Source organism: Triticum aestivum, chromosome 1A (genome assembly GCF_018294505.1).
Source record: "Triticum aestivum cultivar Chinese Spring chromosome 1A, IWGSC CS RefSeq v2.1, whole genome shotgun sequence".
Lineage (NCBI taxonomy): Eukaryota > Viridiplantae > Streptophyta > Magnoliopsida > Poales > Poaceae > Triticum > Triticum aestivum.
In genome coordinates, this window is record NC_057794.1 from 329,828,205 (window position 1) to 329,844,661 (window position 16,457).

The following is a 16,457-nucleotide window of genomic DNA, read 5'->3' on the forward strand; positions in this document are numbered from 1 at the left end:
GTCCTTCCGCTCCCCGCAGACGATCCCCCCCTCGGAAGCCCAGCATCGGGAGGCGGAGATCTACCGGGCAGTCGGCCGCACGCCACTCCCTCGCTGCCACTGCCGCCGCGGCCACTGACAGCCGGGTCCCACTCAGCGGGGGCCACAGGTCATCGACGGGTCTCGCAGGCAGGTCGCCCCCACGTCGCCGCCCCCCGCCCTCGCCACGTCACCGCCGAAATCATTAGTATTTTGCTCCCTTTCGCGACCCCGTTTGTTAAGCGTCCTTCCGTTCGCTATCTCCTCTTCCTCTTCCTCTTCACCCCCCTCCTCTCTCTCTCTCTCCAGCGTAGCACCGCCCCTCTCTCTCTAGCATCTCTCCTCTCCCTCCTCCCAGCTCGCGCGGGAGACACTGGTCAGAGGCCAGGCCGAGCGCGGCGGGCCGTGGGGGGCGAGCTCCGCTGGTCCCGAGGGCACCGGAGGGCCGTCGGCGCTGCCTCCGGCGGACGGCGGGGCGGCATGGGCAGGAACGGGAGCGTCAAGCGGGGCGCGGCCGCCGCGGCGCCTCCGTCGTTCACGGTGAACCCGGCCGACTACCGGCTCATGGAGGAGGTGGGCTACGGCGCGCATGCCGTCGTGTACCGCGCGCTCTTCCTCCCCAGGAACCAGACCGTTGCCGTCAAGTGCCTGGATCTCGACCAGCTCAACAACAACATCGTGAGCATCCGTCTCGTCCCTCCCTCCCTCCCTCCCTGCTCTCTTACGGCTTCGGCGCTGGGTTGCTTCTGGGCGTCCTCTGCTGTTTGATCTGGCGAGAGATCCATTGGTTGATTGGAGTGGATCCTACTGCTGATTCGGTAGCTTTGGAGATCGCGCTGGAATTTGGCCTGTCTGGCGTCCTATTAGCCTCGCGTGCTCCAGGATTTGCTTCTACATAATATAGTGACATTAATAAATTAGCATTTTTAATGATGCGCCACTAGTCGTTGTGAATAGGCTAGGACGATCAGTTGAGTCCTGAATATGCAGCATTTTCAATTCTTAGGGTGGCTGTATTTTTGGATGTTTTCTTTTGGCTTGCAGCTGGTTGAGAGGGTCAGTTATTTTTGCTAGAATGTTGCAACATCGGCAACTATCATTTACTTCGAGCAATTTTTTTGCCGATGTATGAACCTGATGGTGGTGGATACGGCATAGTGTCACTGCCAGAACCCTGCCTGGAGAGGGGAGGTGCTTAAATTTGCATGCATGCTGCATGGGCAGGGACGCGGTCATGCAGCTTGGCCTTGTGCTTCCATTTGGGTGGGCACACGTGTTCGTTGACGACGAAGGTCTTAGGAGAAGGGGACATTGTCGTCTACTAGAATTCATGACTCATAGATAGATACAAGGATCAGCATTTCCTAGTGCTACGTAAGATTATGCGGTTCGTACCATGACATTATCCTTTTGGGGTTTGGGAGGATGTCGTTATTATACATCTCTACATGAACATGTATACCATACACGTATGCCAACAAGCTCAAGTATCGGCTAACCAAAGCTCAATCGATGTCTCTTATATTTACGATACACCCTTATTTTTAGGGGGAGGGGGGGGGTATTATGTCACCAACTACCAAAGAGAAGTAAAGTCGTAAACTCGCGACTCTTGTTTTGTACATTCCAATTGTAGTTTCTCCTGCACCATTTGTCGTTAGTGCACTCGAAGACAATCATACAATTTTCTCTAAAAGAAACCCACATTGCATACCAAATTGTCATACAGGCTACTTGTTTTGGGGGAGTTAGTGATACCTTTTTCGCATATGTGATATGTTAACTAGGGTGCAAGCGGCATCCCACTTCGTCCTGCAAAACTCATCAATTAGCTCATCAGTTAATGTAAAATTAACTCTACATTTGTACCGTGGTATTGTCTGCCATTCCGCCCCACTTGCACCCCTAATGCTAACACTGCGTAGTGTCAAATGTCAACATATTTCTTTTCTTGGTTTCTTCCCTTTCTGGAGGCTATAAATGAATTTAGATCTTACAAATGTATATCATTTGCAGGATGAAGTACAAAGGGAGGCTCAAATAATGAGCTTGATCGATCACCCTAATGTCATCAGGGCTTACTGCTCATTTGTTGTGGAGCACAGTCTTTGGGTCATAATGCCATTCATGACGGAGGGTTCATGTTTACACTTGATGAAGATTGCGTATCCTGAAGGTTTCGAGGAACCTGTTATTGCATCAATTTTAAAAGAAACACTCAAGGCTCTGGAGTACCTTCATAGGCAAGGGCAAATCCATCGTGATATCAAGGTTAGCTTCTATAGAAGATTCCTGTGCAGTTCTTATATTGTTTGATGTGGTTTGTGATGATTCTTTATTTTTGCTCAATATGGCACTATGCAGGCTGGTAACATCCTTATTGATAGTGCTGGTGTAGTGAAGCTTGGGGACTTTGGCGTTTCTGCTTGTATGTTTGATAGAGGTGATAGGCAAAGATCTAGGAACACATTTGTTGGAACTCCATGCTGGTAAGTAGATTTCTGTATCTTGATGCTAGGGATCAAATTAATATTATAGAACTTGAGAATGTTTTGACCCTTTTTCTTTTGTTTCTAATTTTACCTTTTAGGATGGCTCCAGAAGTTCTCCAGCCTGGCACTGGATATAACTTTAAGTATGTTACATTTCTAATTGTGCATACAAATGCACATACCTTTTGGTAACAAATGTGTTTTAGGAATTGTTGTTTGATTTTGTGTCATAAAGAGCATCACTGCAGTCACCTTGGACGTCTTCTATGCATTGTACCTTTGTGTTCTTATTATTTTCTGTATGAATTCATTGCTATTATTCTTTTTAATAACCATCACCATGAAAAATGAAGTTTTGCTAAAATTACATTTCTGGAGGTGGTAATAGCCGGGCCTGGGTACTTTCTTTTATAGGGACTCTTATCTTTGCAACTCCTGCATCGCACATCATCATCTTATAGGCAAGGATGGGTTATCCTTTCCATTATAAATTACAAATCCAGAATATAGTAAGGATAATGTACTGACAAGAGTGTCAGACAAATATTGTATCTTATTTTTAAGTTCAGCAGCCTGTTCTTGCGATTTTGGCTTTTATGTTAATAAGTATTTCATAATGGTGTCATGCTTGCTTTTAGTACTCCAGAAATGTTAATCTTCACAAAGATGTTCGTTGATAGTCTGTCCCCAGATAACTCATGCCATGCCATGGACAAATCACCTGATGTTCGGAGACTTACTTTCATATTGAATTAAATGGCTTGTCAAGATCCAGCACCCTGATGCTTTTTTTGGCATTTTATTTACTAACCGAGATGGACTAACAGCTAATATCCATATTTTTACAGAGCCGATATATGGTCGTTTGGAATCACTGCACTTGAACTAGCGCATGGACATGCTCCATTTTCGAAGTACCCCCCTATGAAGGTAACGATTTGATTTCATCTGCAATGTAAAGTAATTAATCATTTATGTGATTTTTTGCTTTTGATATTGTGATGGTGTATGGGTTGGTGATGACTAATATTTTTTTTATACCTACGGGCCAGTGACTCATTCCACACCTCATACTAATATTATAGTACAACAGTATAATCTACACACTTATTTGTATTCTATTTCCATTGGCCAAGGGCATCTGCTGGTCATGCCCTGTACCCTCATATTGCACAAGGGTAACATATCCATGCAAATCCTCATGTTTTTTAAATATGGTTCCTTTTGGCTACAGGTTCTTCTCATGACTCTCCAGAATGCGCCACCTGGTCTTGACTATGACCGAGACAGAAGATTTTCGAAGGTAATTTTGATCCTTTCAGCTAATTATTGGGTTTTTGGACCATTTATGTGGTTGAAAACTACAATAGAGTATATTCTACTGTTTACCTTTTGATAAACCATTTTCACTTGTGCTCAGGCATTTAAAGAGATGGTTGCGATGTGCTTGGTGAAAGATCAAACAAAGAGACCGACGGCTGAGAAGTTGCTCAAGCATTCATTTTTCAAAACTGCAAAACCTCCAGAATCGACAATGAAGGGTATGTTAACTGATCTGCCTCCTCTATGGGAGCGTGTAAAGGCACTCCAGGTAACTACTTTTCTTCTGCTTTTTTATCTCAAAAATCACAATGTATTTCATATCTGACAGTTCTTACATATTTCCAGCTTAAAGACGCAGCACAATTGGCTTTGAAGAAAATGCCTTCTTCTGAGCAGGAGGCACTTTCCCTGGTTGGTGATATTAAACCTTCATGTCTATATTTTGTGGTTCTGTTTCAGTTTGCTCTCATGTATGTTTAAGGCTATTTCGCATTTACAATTATTGCATAAGTTTCTTAGTAACTTCTAGAACAGGCCAGATCAACCTGTGAGTTGTTGATTAAAAAAAACCACATCAGTGCTGTCTTCAAAAGTGCGATCTAGTATATGGGTGTTGTATACTCATATAGTGCACAAGGTAGGTAGACAACCCTAGGTTGTGGTAGTTTTTGTTGGATATACCTTGTGATTGATTGGTATTTTGCACTAGATATCAACTTAGCAAAGCATAGGCGTATAGTGCCATGTTTTTCAATGATGATGAATCATTGCATCATAAGTTATCTTGTAACAAGGTTGTTTGAAAAATAACAAATTCAGTGTTTAGGATCTTGATGATAAAGTTTAGAAACCTGACAAGAATGACTGTAAGATAGGCTTCTGGTACTTGGGGAATTAGGACCCTAGAACACTAAGAGAACCTTCTTATGTTCTGCATTTCTCTTTCTTACCTTCACTCATCTGCCTCATACAACTGTTCCATGTGTAGTCACATGTTTCTGCAATGAATGTCTCTTCTCGCTATAAATTCTGTGGGAAATTGCACTTATATGTTTTAGTTCCCTATAAATTATTTAATATTTTGGGTTTATAAATGTGTCTCCTTTTTAATAATCATGGTTGTTAAGTCATCCTTCGATCAACCTAATTGTTTCTCATGCTTGATCGGTTTATCCAACAGAGTGAATACCAGCGAGGTGTTAGTGCGTGGCACTTTGATATTGAAGACCTCAAGGCTCAAGCATCACTAGTAAAGTTTACTGTTTTCTTTTTGCTTAACTTCCATTATACCTTAATTGCCTTATTATTAAGCTATCTAAGTTTCCAGATTTATGAGGATGAACCATCTGAAACAAAAGAGGATGATGTCGCTGCAAGAATCATTGAATCTGAAAAGGTTTTGTAGATTCATGACTACCTTTCTTTATAGAAGAGCCATTTAACAGTCCTCTTTAGAAAAGCTTCAAGTTACTTTCCAAGTGCGCAGAAATGTTATGAATTTGGAATATTGTCCAGCATTCAGCAGACCAAATAGCTTAAATTGTAATATCCTCCTTATTTTTTCTTGTTGACCAAACATAGCAATCTCAATGTGTGTCACGCTCTCTGTGTTTTGGAATTTTAATTGTTGTTGCCCATGATCAAACTGTTGCCAGGAATTTTGGAATGTCCCACTGAAAGTTCTTAACTATGGTCTATGGGTGTAAGTTGTGTGAGTGGGAAATCATCATAATACCAGGCTTGTTGTGCAAAATGATGGAGGAAAAACTAGACTTATAACCATATTGACAATTTTACTTGATTCCGATTTTTCCTGGCTGGATCTAGGCAGATCCAGCATCAGCAAACTTGAGAAATGCACCCTGTGATAACTGTATAGGATACCTAGGTGCAACGCAGCTCCCGTTTTATAAGTTAATTTTACAACATGAAGAAAAGCACATATTGGATATTTCTGTTGTAACAGTTCTTTTTTTCGTCATCAGAGTTTATATTCGAGGACCCCTTCAGGACAGTCGTCATCTGCAAATGAAAATACCTGCAGGTTAAGCAAAAAACTGCTGCATGTTGTTAAGTTTATTTAAACTTTTTTTTGATATTTACCATCATCTGCGAATGAAAATAACTGTAGCAAAGCAAAACTCTTGGCTATGTTCTGGTGATAAATCTTCCTAGAACTTTAAAGTGTATACCTGTTGATTCTGCATATAACTGCAGAAGTGCTTGTACAATTCAAGAAATCAAAGTAGGATGTTGTGGATAGAGAATGACCAGCAACTTAAATGATGTTAATATTTTGATTTTCAGCACAACATTTGTCTTGAAATGTAATATCTTCTGTTATATTTCAGTGAAGAAACCTCTACGACAAATCCTGATTGTAGAAGGATGCCCAATGGACATGAAAATTCTAGATCAGAGAATGATTCATTGCCCTCTACATCAAAGGAACCAGAGTCGAAATATTGGAGAACTAATGTTGGACAGAAACAACAGACTACTGGGGGTCCAGTTGAAGGTGGTGTTAATAGCTCAACAACTGAAAGGAGCCATAATTTTGAAAGGTCTGTTATCTTTACAACATCTTTTTTTCTCAGAAATCTTATTCTGATTTCTTGTTATGGAAGAACACTTCATCATTTTAGTCATCAGTTTATCCTATACTAATATTCAATTATCCTTCTTTCTCATGGCAGGGATGCAACTGCTGACAAACATGGAAGTGATACGAGAAGAGCCGCAAATCTTAGTGGTCCATTATCATTGCCAACTCGTGCCTCTGCAAACAGTTACTCAGCTCCTATACGGTCTTCAGGAGGTACAATTCCATAGACACGTCCGGTTTTTGCTCTGGCATTGTTGTAGCACAGTAGCATATACTAGGGCTTCTCTATTTCCCCTGTTTAACTGTGGCCTTCAAACATCAATTTTGTTTCGGATTTATGTGCTTTCTGGATGAGTGGTACTGGAGGAGTTTCTTTTGATCATTGTAGGATATGTAGATTCATTGGGAGATAAATCTAAACGTAGCGTGGTGCATATTAAAGGCCGCTTTTCTGTGACATCTGAGAACGTTGATCTTGCGAAGGTAAGCAAATTTGGTGGATAAACTTAAGGTAACAGTACAGAGCCTAAATGCTTTTTTTAACATATCCTTACTTTACAGGTTCAGGAAATTCCATTGAGTAGCATCTCACGCAAATCACCACAGGTAAGATTGTTATGAATATTAATATTACCAGGCTATTTTCAGGACATAGTTATAGTCTAGGTTAAATGGAATCTACGGCAGTCTGTACATTTGTGATTAATACCTTGCTCGCGCAGGGTATACAGCTAAGAAAATCCGCAAGTGTTGGTGATTGGATTGTCAATGCCAAACCAACGGTATAATTCTTCTATTTGATCTTTATTTGCTTAGTTTCACTTTCTTAAAGAGACCATGAGAAAAGATTTTCCTTTTTAGTGGAGAAATGAAGATGCACACCTAAAAGGCACACTGTATTTTACCTTTCAAAATGGTAATAAACCTTAAGAGATACCATAGAGACAATCCATCATTTCTGTCCTTTTTGCAACTTCTGCTGTAGCTGATCCAATTTTCTTGATGCATGGATGCTACAGTCTAACAGTCATCATCTGAAGGAACTCTGCAATAGCTCGGTATCATCGTCTGTTCTCATTCCCCACCTTGAGAACCTCGTGCAACAGACTACACTTCAGCAAGTATGGAGGAAGCTTGAACATGTTTACGAATGTATGATACATGATAAGTTATATAAAAGATATTTATCATTTTTTGTAATTTTCTTACCTCAGGATCTGATCGTGAACCTACTGAGTAGCATGCAACAGAATGAGAAAGCTGACGGTAAATGTTTTTTCTCTTCTGGCTATGAAATTCTCCTTTTCTTTGGTTAAATCTTAAATCTCGTATTTTCTTCAGGTGCACAGTCTGGAACGTCGTCGCAAGTCCGAAATATGCAAAGTGAGACAGTGGTAAGCAGCAATGGTGTATGATTTCTTGTATTGTTAGGGGATACCCTTACTTAATGATAGCGGTTCCTTAAGAAGATTGTTTGTTGTCACTGAATCCTTTCTATTGTTTGGCAGGTTGAAACATCTAATACTGAGAAAGAACGGTCATTACTTGTTAAAATTTCAGAGCTGCAGTCTAGGTAGGCCCACTGCCTTGGGAATGATCTCACAAACAATTCCAACAAACACATTACTGTAACGGTTCTAGCATATTTACATGTTTATGTGGCAGATAAATTGTCATTAGTTATTATGGTGACATCATGTTTAGTCCCGTAGATGCTGATTTGTCGGTCATCAGATAGAATCAACTTTTAATATTCCTATTAGATGCTATATAATCTTTATTTTCGAACATATGTATACATTGTATCAAATTCATGAACTTTCCTTTTTTTCCTGCAGAATGATTACTTTGACTGACGAACTGATTTCAGCCAAGCAAAAACATGTTCAGGTTGGTACCAACATTTGTTTTAGTTTGTCGCAATACATTTCTTAAGCTGCCATTTGTTCATGGATGAATGAATCTTTATTCACGATGCCTTTTCGGGAATCGTTTTCAGTTGCAGCAAGAACTTAATGCATTATACTGCCGAGAAGAAATAGAAGACATTAGGGACGAGGACAATGAAGAAACATAGCAAGGTGAAACGTTCAGCTGATATGGGTACCCGCACTTAGCTTTCGCATCATCTGAGTTTCATTAGAGAAGCAGTACTCGCGGAAGCTATATATATATATGTATATCCGAATAAGCGCCGTCAGAAGGAAAAAATGGGGACATGCTCCTTGGCCTGTTGCCATCAGTGTGTATATTAGTTTTTATTTAGCTTCTTTTTCGGTTTAATTTATTCAATAGGTTTTGGTGGGTCATAGACTGCGGTCCTGTGCATTCCCCTGCTATGGCCACACCTATCATTCAAACATTTGTGATTATCCCGTAGATTGTGTAGGGTGCCCGTTGGTTCGAACAGCTTGCAGAAGAATGCAAAATAAATAAGTTGTACTTTATCCAGCAGTGGCTTGTACTCCCTCCGTTCCTAAATACTTGTCTTTCTAGGCATTTCAACAAGTGACTACATACGGAGCAAAGTGAATGAATCTACACTCTAAAATATGTCTACATACATCCGTATGTAGTAGTCATTTGAAATGTCTAGAAAGACAAATATTTAGGGAGGAGGGAGTATAATTTTGTCGCTGAAGCATTATCATTTGATCCCTGCCTGGAGTACAGCTTGCAGCCCTCCGTTGCAGACTGCAGCGGAGGAACTAGGAAATGAATGGATTGGCGATATTGCTCTACATTGAATGATAATAATAAACAACCAAGAATGGCAGTAGAGCCCGTTTATGTTAAGAGCTTTGCTGAACTTGTGCTCCCAGTTCTGAATGTATCAATGTCAGAACTTGCCCAGTAGAGTTTGAGTTCTATTTTTGGGCAGCAAGAAGTACCGAGTAGTGTGAAAAGTACGCAGCATTAAGCTTAAACACGTCTGCAAAGCCTAAACACGAAAGTTAATCGAGCAGTCTGCTTCAGTTGCTGAACAAGAACAACGAAGCATGGGCAATGTTTATCACAAAATACAGATTACATTTTCCGGTGTACTTTTGGATGGCTCTGAGAGTTCTCCAAGGCAGAAAAAAAGAGAAGATCGGCTAAATTGTGTTGACAGGAAAGAGGAGGCCAGCATAACAATGCAAAATCCAACCCTTGCTGAGAAAAGGGAAGGCCTACACTACAACAACAATCAGTACAATGCAAAATTCACCCTTGTTTAGGAGCAATAAACAGAGGAAGCAAATTTTGCAGCTACAACAACAGCAGTACACCTGCACGTGCCACTTCCTACTCCTTCCTACTGCTAATCTAATTGTTTTGTCTTGTCACCTTCCATGGTTGAGCTGCTAGGACCTTCACCAGCCTCATGGGCCGCCTCGCGGCCCTGACTGCGGATCTTTTCTGAGTACTTTGCAAATGCAGCAGTAAGGGCCGATTTGACATCAGGGCCTTTCTTGTTCTTGGAAGTGCCTGGCTTTTCCGGCGTGCCATCGTTGGTCGATGAAGGCTGACCAGACACTTTCTCTCTGTCGGGAGTATCAGGTACTACGAGGTTTGGGCGGGGCGTAACTCGTTTAAATGGCTCATGAAAAGTATCATGAAGTCGCTTTACCTACATTCGACAAACTCTACATGTTAGCCTAGCGAAACATGGCCTTTCATGTTAGTAAGCGGAAAAGCAAAGCAATGCAGACACGACACATGGTTGTAGCTTATTATATCTATGGGATGATCGGGAAAAAAAATGTTGGTAACAACATGAACCATGACAAATAAAATTGGAGGTTTAAAGTGGTACCTTCCGCTCGCCAATTCCTGGACAACGAGCTAGTTCTTCCATAGAAGCATCCATGATTCGGGAAAGTGACTGCAAATACAAGACCCGATGCGTGTAATTATACTGTGAATTGTTTTTGTTTGATGGGTGATCTTGCCGGGTGAAATGCTACCATTTTTACAGTAATAAAGCTGCACACAACAATATCCAATAGATTATGGAAGACAATGTAATAGTTCCAGTTCTTATTCCATCTTACCCCAAAAGACGAACCAAGTGTGATAACATCTGTTTTGTTAACACGCCGGATCGATGTAAGAGCATGAGTGAACTGCCAAAACCAGAACCACAGCATAAATGAGTAACACACCAAATAATGATCATTGTTAACACAATGGACACTCTGAACAGGGCAATATAATTGAGTATTGAAACCACCAAATAATTATCGTTGTTACAGCAGCCCAAAAGGACGATATAACTTCTGTATTGAAACCACTTGCAATGCTTGGAACTTGATAAATGAAAAAGCAATACTGAGTATTGCTGAAGTTGCGGGATTTCTTTTCCGCAAATCTTAATTACTCAACATACTTACTAATCCGTCCCAGTCCAGTTAATGAGATAGATAGATCAAACCATGTTGTAACTGTAAGGGTGCATACCCGAGATAAATAATCATTATCTGTGTGCTCGCGAATGCTGTCAGCTGGCTTGTTTTCAAACACTTTAATAGTCTCCAAGTACCTGCCACATTCCTCCAGACTACAAGAGAGAACAGCTTGGTCAAAGAGCATCTTAGTAAGCCTTTGCAACCAAATCAGTACATCATCATGTTGTTACTAAAATTTTCCAGTTAGCATGTTGGAGAGCTATTAGCATTTCTTTAACATGTACTTACATCCACTATTCCACTCTTGAATTTAATTTTCGTATGCAAAATGCTCAACAAGTATTAGATAATGAGATCACTAAGCAGTGCACGGTCACAGTTTTATTTCAGAGCAAAGGAACCTAAACAAGATCTTATAATTGCAAATTTGCAATTACATTTATAAAGAACCAATGCAACAGTACAGAATTAAAACAAAGGGAACATAATTAAACATGGTATTGCATAATCCCAGCATATAAGAATGTTCTGAATAATACCTCCAACCACACAGAAGGGTGCAGTCATGCAGCAGTGATGTCCTTGTGACTTCATGTAAAGGCTTTACTACATCTTCCTGATCATGAAGTATATGAACATGGATTAATAAATAACCTTTTTGAGATGTCTCAAACTTCATTTCCCAATTAAAGCAAAATATGTTGGTCAGATGATTCAAACTCACAATATCAATATGGCACAAGATGACACGGAGTTTGAAATTCTTTTGGAGCTCCCTTATCCGATAGTACAAGTAGTCTGGGTGAAGAAGATGGTACCTGAGACTGCATTGACCAAAGTTACATGGTAAGAATCATGCCACTACCTCACGGCACACACCGGGGCACAAAACCTTTACTAGCAACAGGTGACGCAGATCACTAAGATTGCAGTACTACTGCTCCAAACTTGTTGTCTAACAGATTGGTAGTGCAGTGCACTATATGAAATGCTAGGGTGTTCAAATAACGGTTCCACATGAACCCATGAAAAAGGGAAGCAGGCAGTAAACCCTGTTTTCGAACGCCCCTAGCGAAATGTATCTGTTAGATGCACAGTACTTTCGCGTATCTCTGGTTCTAGTATTGGCCCCCAATGGTAACAATACATGCAGATGCAGTGAAACCAGCAAACAAAATAGAGGGTGTCCCTCGCCACCTCTCTGTTTTTGGTGGAATAGCCTAGTTTAGGCTTACTTCGATTCCCTGCCATCCTTCTTTCTGTTTGTTTATTTATCCTTGTCTTTGTTTGTGTTCTACTTTGTGCCTTCTTGGCATTGTTCTTCTAATACAAAACGAGTCGAGACAAAGGAACCAACAAATAGAATGATAGAGCAAGAACCTTATGTATAGTGCGCATGATGATTGCCCAATCACGTAGTCCGGAACGATGTCAGCGAACGTCCACCTCGCATTCCTGATGTGCTTCAGTAATGGGTTCCCTTTCTGCCAAGTGAGAAACGAACAAAGACTCCAAATTTAACACAAAAGAAAGGGGAGAAGATTGATTATAAGAAGAAAAGTACTAAATCATCACCACACTCCATTACCTGCCTATTGCTCACTAGAATGGCGTTCTTGCTCTGCGACGGCGTAGTGGTGGCGCCAGCCAAAGGCGGCCTGTTCAAAGAAACCGAACCTAGAGGGGTGAGGCCTCACTGAGAGAATCCGAGGAGAGGGCGAGGGAGATGGTACCTAGGGGCGGTGGATGGCTGTGGAGGCGGCGGGGGAGGGGAGTAGAACTCGGAGGATTTGAGGAAGGAGAAGGCCTCGGAGAACGACGACGACGACAAAGAGCCGGCGGCGGCAGCGGCGGCGCTGGGGAGAGGAGGGTTGTAGGAGGGGGGCGTCGAGGAGGAGGAGGAGGCAGCGGCTCCGTTACCGAAGACCTCTTGGTAGGACGGGATCTTTATGAGGTTCTTGCCGGAGTCAGGCCGCTGCCGACCTTGCTCTCCGTCCATGGCGCGCGGGGGGGCTCAAGGGAGGGGACGACCCGCAGGTCCGTCCACCGACTGCCTCGCTGCAGCGTGGGACTATCAGGCTATTGTGGGCTCCTTGCGACGGTTCGATCTGTTAAGACTCCCGCTACGGGCCGGTCATGGACTAACAAAATATTGGATGCTTTTAAATGATGATGATAGCCCATGAGCCTAAGAGGCCAATTTGGACTAGAAGTTGACGCGCACTTCGCTGCGCCTGATCTCAAAAAAAAAAAAAACAAGACCTCAAAAGAAAAACTTTGCTGCGACTATTAAAAAAATATTGTTGCGTCGGTTGTGTACTTTTTTTAGCTGTTTTATTGTCGATGTTTGTTGAATGATGTGTGTGTGTTGTGTCATTTATTTTTGCAGGTCGTTGGTGTCGCTGGCTTGGTCCTTGTTTTTAGATTGGACATGATTTTTTTTTTGGAGTGGTGGGCGATGGTGACCGTTGTGTTCCTAATCCTACATACTACCTCCGTCTAGATGAATAAGTCATTTGGCTAGTTCTAGGTCACCGATTTGAGTAATTAAATATGTGTTATATGTCATGAAAAATATATCACTAGATTTTTACACGGATGTAGTTTCTACATATTTAGATAGTTAAATCGTCGACCTAGAACTACGTGAATGACTTATTCAACGAGACGGAGGTAGTATGTGATACTATATGATACCACGCGCTTTGTTGTGGGAATTAGTTGCAATATATTTCAATATGATTTGATCGTATGAAACATGAATAATTGCATTAATAACACATGAACTAAAACTAAAAATATATACTCCCTTCGATCCAAATTATAGTTGAAAAATATTTGTTGAATATAAGTGATGTCATAATACATAGAAAAAATTCACATGCATGATGAGTGGGCCCTTAATGAGGTGGCATGTGTGATAAGGTGGGATATGTGTATTGAATTCATGCTCCAGCCAGTTGCTCGAAAAGTCCGAACTGATGGGGAGGCGGGCAATTATTTCAACACTCCCCCTCACGTCTAGACTATTTTAATCTTTAGACGTGGGATCGATGCGGGTCGCAGAATTGTTTTATTTAATACTGTGTTGGCAGGGTCTTGAACTCAAGACCTCTTGGCTCGGATACCATATTGAATTCATGCTCCAGTCAGTTGCTCCAAAAGTCTAAACTGATGAAGGAAGACGGGCAATATATATTGCGAATCAACCTGTGGTTGAGTTGGTTAGGTGGACAGTGGTATCCCCAATCCACCAGGGTTCAAATCCTGGTGCTCGCATTATTCCTGGATTTATTTCAGGATTTTTGGCGATGCACTTTCAGTGGGAGGAGACGTTCCCGTCGACGACGAGACGCCTACGGTGACTTCGTAAATCTCAAGATGATACGCCGGCTCAGTCTCTCGGAGGTGCTCATAGGGGTAGGATATGTGTGTATGCGTTCATAGGGGTGAGTGTATGCGCGTGTATATGAGCGCTTGAGTCTGTACTGATGCTCAAAAAAAAAAGACGGGCAATATATTTCAAGAATGTGCATGTTAAGATAGATAAAAGTAATGGAGATCAACTAATAATGAAAATAATAATCTCATGCATGTTGTGATGGGTCTTTAATGAAGCGACATGTGTACATGTTAAGATAAAAGAGATAACAAGGACAACTATTTAGGTATATATAGGACATAGGATCCATCGTCAATCAGCAACACATGTGTGTCACATATGTGGTTGTATATGTGACACATGACATAAGAAAATCTACACGCATCCAATAGCTGGATCCAAGCGGTTGAAAAAGCGAACGCCCTTTTACAACCGCGACCCACACATCCAATCTACCAACGATGCACCAAAGCCCTCAATTTCTGGAGAGCATATCATCTTTAGAGATTCCTTTGTTCCTTTTCCCAGTGATAGGAATGTATGGATGTGTGACATCCACACGACCGAAAATAGCTAATTGTTTACATTTTAATAACAACCACACTACATGTCGGATGGCTGATCTTTGGCAAAGATCAATCGGGTCACGAGCCGTCGAATCAAGGGATGCCCACCTTGCGACCATCCTTCTCCACATTGTTGTTGGGAAACATAGCATGCAATTTTAAAAAATTTCCTACGCTCACGCAATATCTATTTATGAGATGCATAGTAACGAGAGGGGGGAGTGTGTATACGTACCCTCATAGATCGAAAGCGGGAGCGTTTGACAACGCGGTTGATGTAGTCTGAACTTCTTCTCGTTCCGACTGATCAAGTATCGAACGTACAACACCTCTGAGTTCTGCACATGTTCAGCTCGATGACGTCCCTCGAACTCTTGATCCAGCAAAGTGTCGAGGAAGTAGATGAGTTTCGTCGGCATGACGGCATGGTGACGGTGATGGTGAAGTAATCCGCGCAGGGCTTCGCCTAAGCACCGCGAGAATATGACCGAGGGTGTAATCTGTGGAGGGGGGCGCCGCACATGGCTAACAGATGTTGTTGTGTGTTCTAGGTGCCCCCTCCCCACGTATATATAGGTGGGAGGGGGAGGGAAACAGCCTTGGGGCACCCCAAGTAGGAGGAATCCTACTTGGGGGCCTAGTCCAATTCGGCCCCCTTACCCTATTTTCCGGAGGGGGAAGGAAGGAGGAGAGAGGAGGGAAGGAAGGGGGGGGCGAATCTCTCCCCTTCCTTCTCTCTTCCCCTCTTTCTTTCCTCCTCTGATTCGGCCCATATGGGGGGCACGACAGCCCCTGTTGGCTGCTGCGTTTCCCCTCTTGGCCCATTAGTCCCATATCTTTTGCCGGGGTGCCCGGAACCCCTTTCAGACCCGATATGTACCCGGTACCCTCCGAAACACTTCCAGTGTCCGAATACTATCGTCCTATATATCAATTTTTACCTCTCAACCATTTCGAGACTCCTCATCATGTTCGAGATCTCATCCGGGACTCCGAACAACATTCGGTCACCAAATCACATAACTCATATAATACAAAATCGTCATCAAGCGTTAAGCGTGCGGACCCTACAGGTTCGAGAACTATGTAGACATGACCGAGACACCTCTCCGGTCAATAACCAATAGCGGAACCTGGATGCTCATATTGACTCCTACATATTCTACAAATATCTTTATCGGTTGAACCGTTATGACAACATACGTTATTCCCTTAGTCCATCGGTATGTTGCTTGCTCGAGATTCGGTCGTCGGTATCTTCATAACTAGTTAAATCTCATTACTAGCAAGTCTCTTTACTTGTTCTTTAATACATCATCCCGCAACTAACTCATTAGTCACTTTGCTTGCAAGGCTTCTTATGATGTGTATTACCGAGAGGGCCCAGAGATACCTCTCCGATACTCGGAGTGACAAATCCTCATCTTGATCTATGCCAACCCAACAAACACCTTCGGAGATACCTATAGAGCATCTTTATAATCACCTAGTTATGTTGTGACGTTTGATAGCACACAAGGCATTCTTCCGGTATCCAGGAGTTGCATAATCTCATAGTCGAAGGAATATGTATTTGACATGCATGAAGAAAGCAATAGCAATAAAACTGAACGATCATTATGCTAAGTTAACAGATGGGTATTGTCCATCACATCATTCTCCCAATGATTTGATCCCGTTATC

At 42.1% G+C, this 16,457-nt stretch overlaps 2 protein-coding genes across 4 annotated transcripts; one reads left to right on the forward strand and one right to left on the reverse strand.

The window, feature by feature from the left end:
- The first annotated feature begins 346 nt into the window (after positions 1-346).
- Positions 347-8,885, forward strand: LOC542939 (STE20/SPS1-related proline-alanine-rich protein kinase). Of its 3 annotated transcripts, XM_044471910.1 has the most exons (22): positions 347-696; positions 2,035-2,289; positions 2,383-2,507; positions 2,609-2,653; positions 3,359-3,440; positions 3,745-3,813; positions 3,931-4,101; positions 4,179-4,244; positions 5,014-5,082; positions 5,161-5,229; positions 5,819-5,877; positions 6,185-6,397; positions 6,530-6,651; positions 6,827-6,921; positions 7,000-7,044; positions 7,161-7,220; positions 7,458-7,559; positions 7,653-7,704; positions 7,780-7,832; positions 7,947-8,011; positions 8,277-8,328; positions 8,438-8,885. In XM_044471910.1, the coding sequence occupies exons 1-22, from the start codon at positions 499-501 to the stop codon at positions 8,513-8,515; spliced, it is 2,145 nt and encodes a 714-aa protein (XP_044327845.1). In that variant the 5' UTR covers positions 347-498; the 3' UTR covers positions 8,516-8,885. The 3 variants fall into 3 exon arrangements, with proteins under 3 accessions (XP_044327845.1, XP_044327838.1, XP_044327850.1); XM_044471903.1 differs by having other exon boundaries at positions 5,014-5,229; XM_044471915.1 differs by lacking the exons at positions 7,458-7,559; positions 7,653-7,704; positions 7,780-7,832; ... (1 more) ...; positions 8,277-8,328; positions 8,438-8,885 and adding an exon at positions 7,300-7,383 and having other exon boundaries at positions 5,014-5,229.
- A 507-nt stretch (positions 8,886-9,392) lies between these two features.
- LOC123048899 (DNA excision repair protein ERCC-1) lies at positions 9,393-12,866 on the reverse strand. Its single transcript, XM_044471921.1, has 9 exons — positions 12,560-12,866; positions 12,415-12,484; positions 12,207-12,310; positions 11,551-11,650; positions 11,366-11,442; positions 10,879-10,978; positions 10,473-10,544; positions 10,235-10,303; positions 9,393-10,048 (listed from the first exon to the last, which is right to left on the reverse strand). Exons 1-9 carry the CDS (start codon positions 12,823-12,825, stop codon positions 9,740-9,742), a joined length of 1,167 nt encoding a protein of 388 aa, XP_044327856.1. The 5' UTR covers positions 12,826-12,866; the 3' UTR covers positions 9,393-9,739.
- Positions 12,867-16,457: the final 3,591 nt, after the last annotated feature.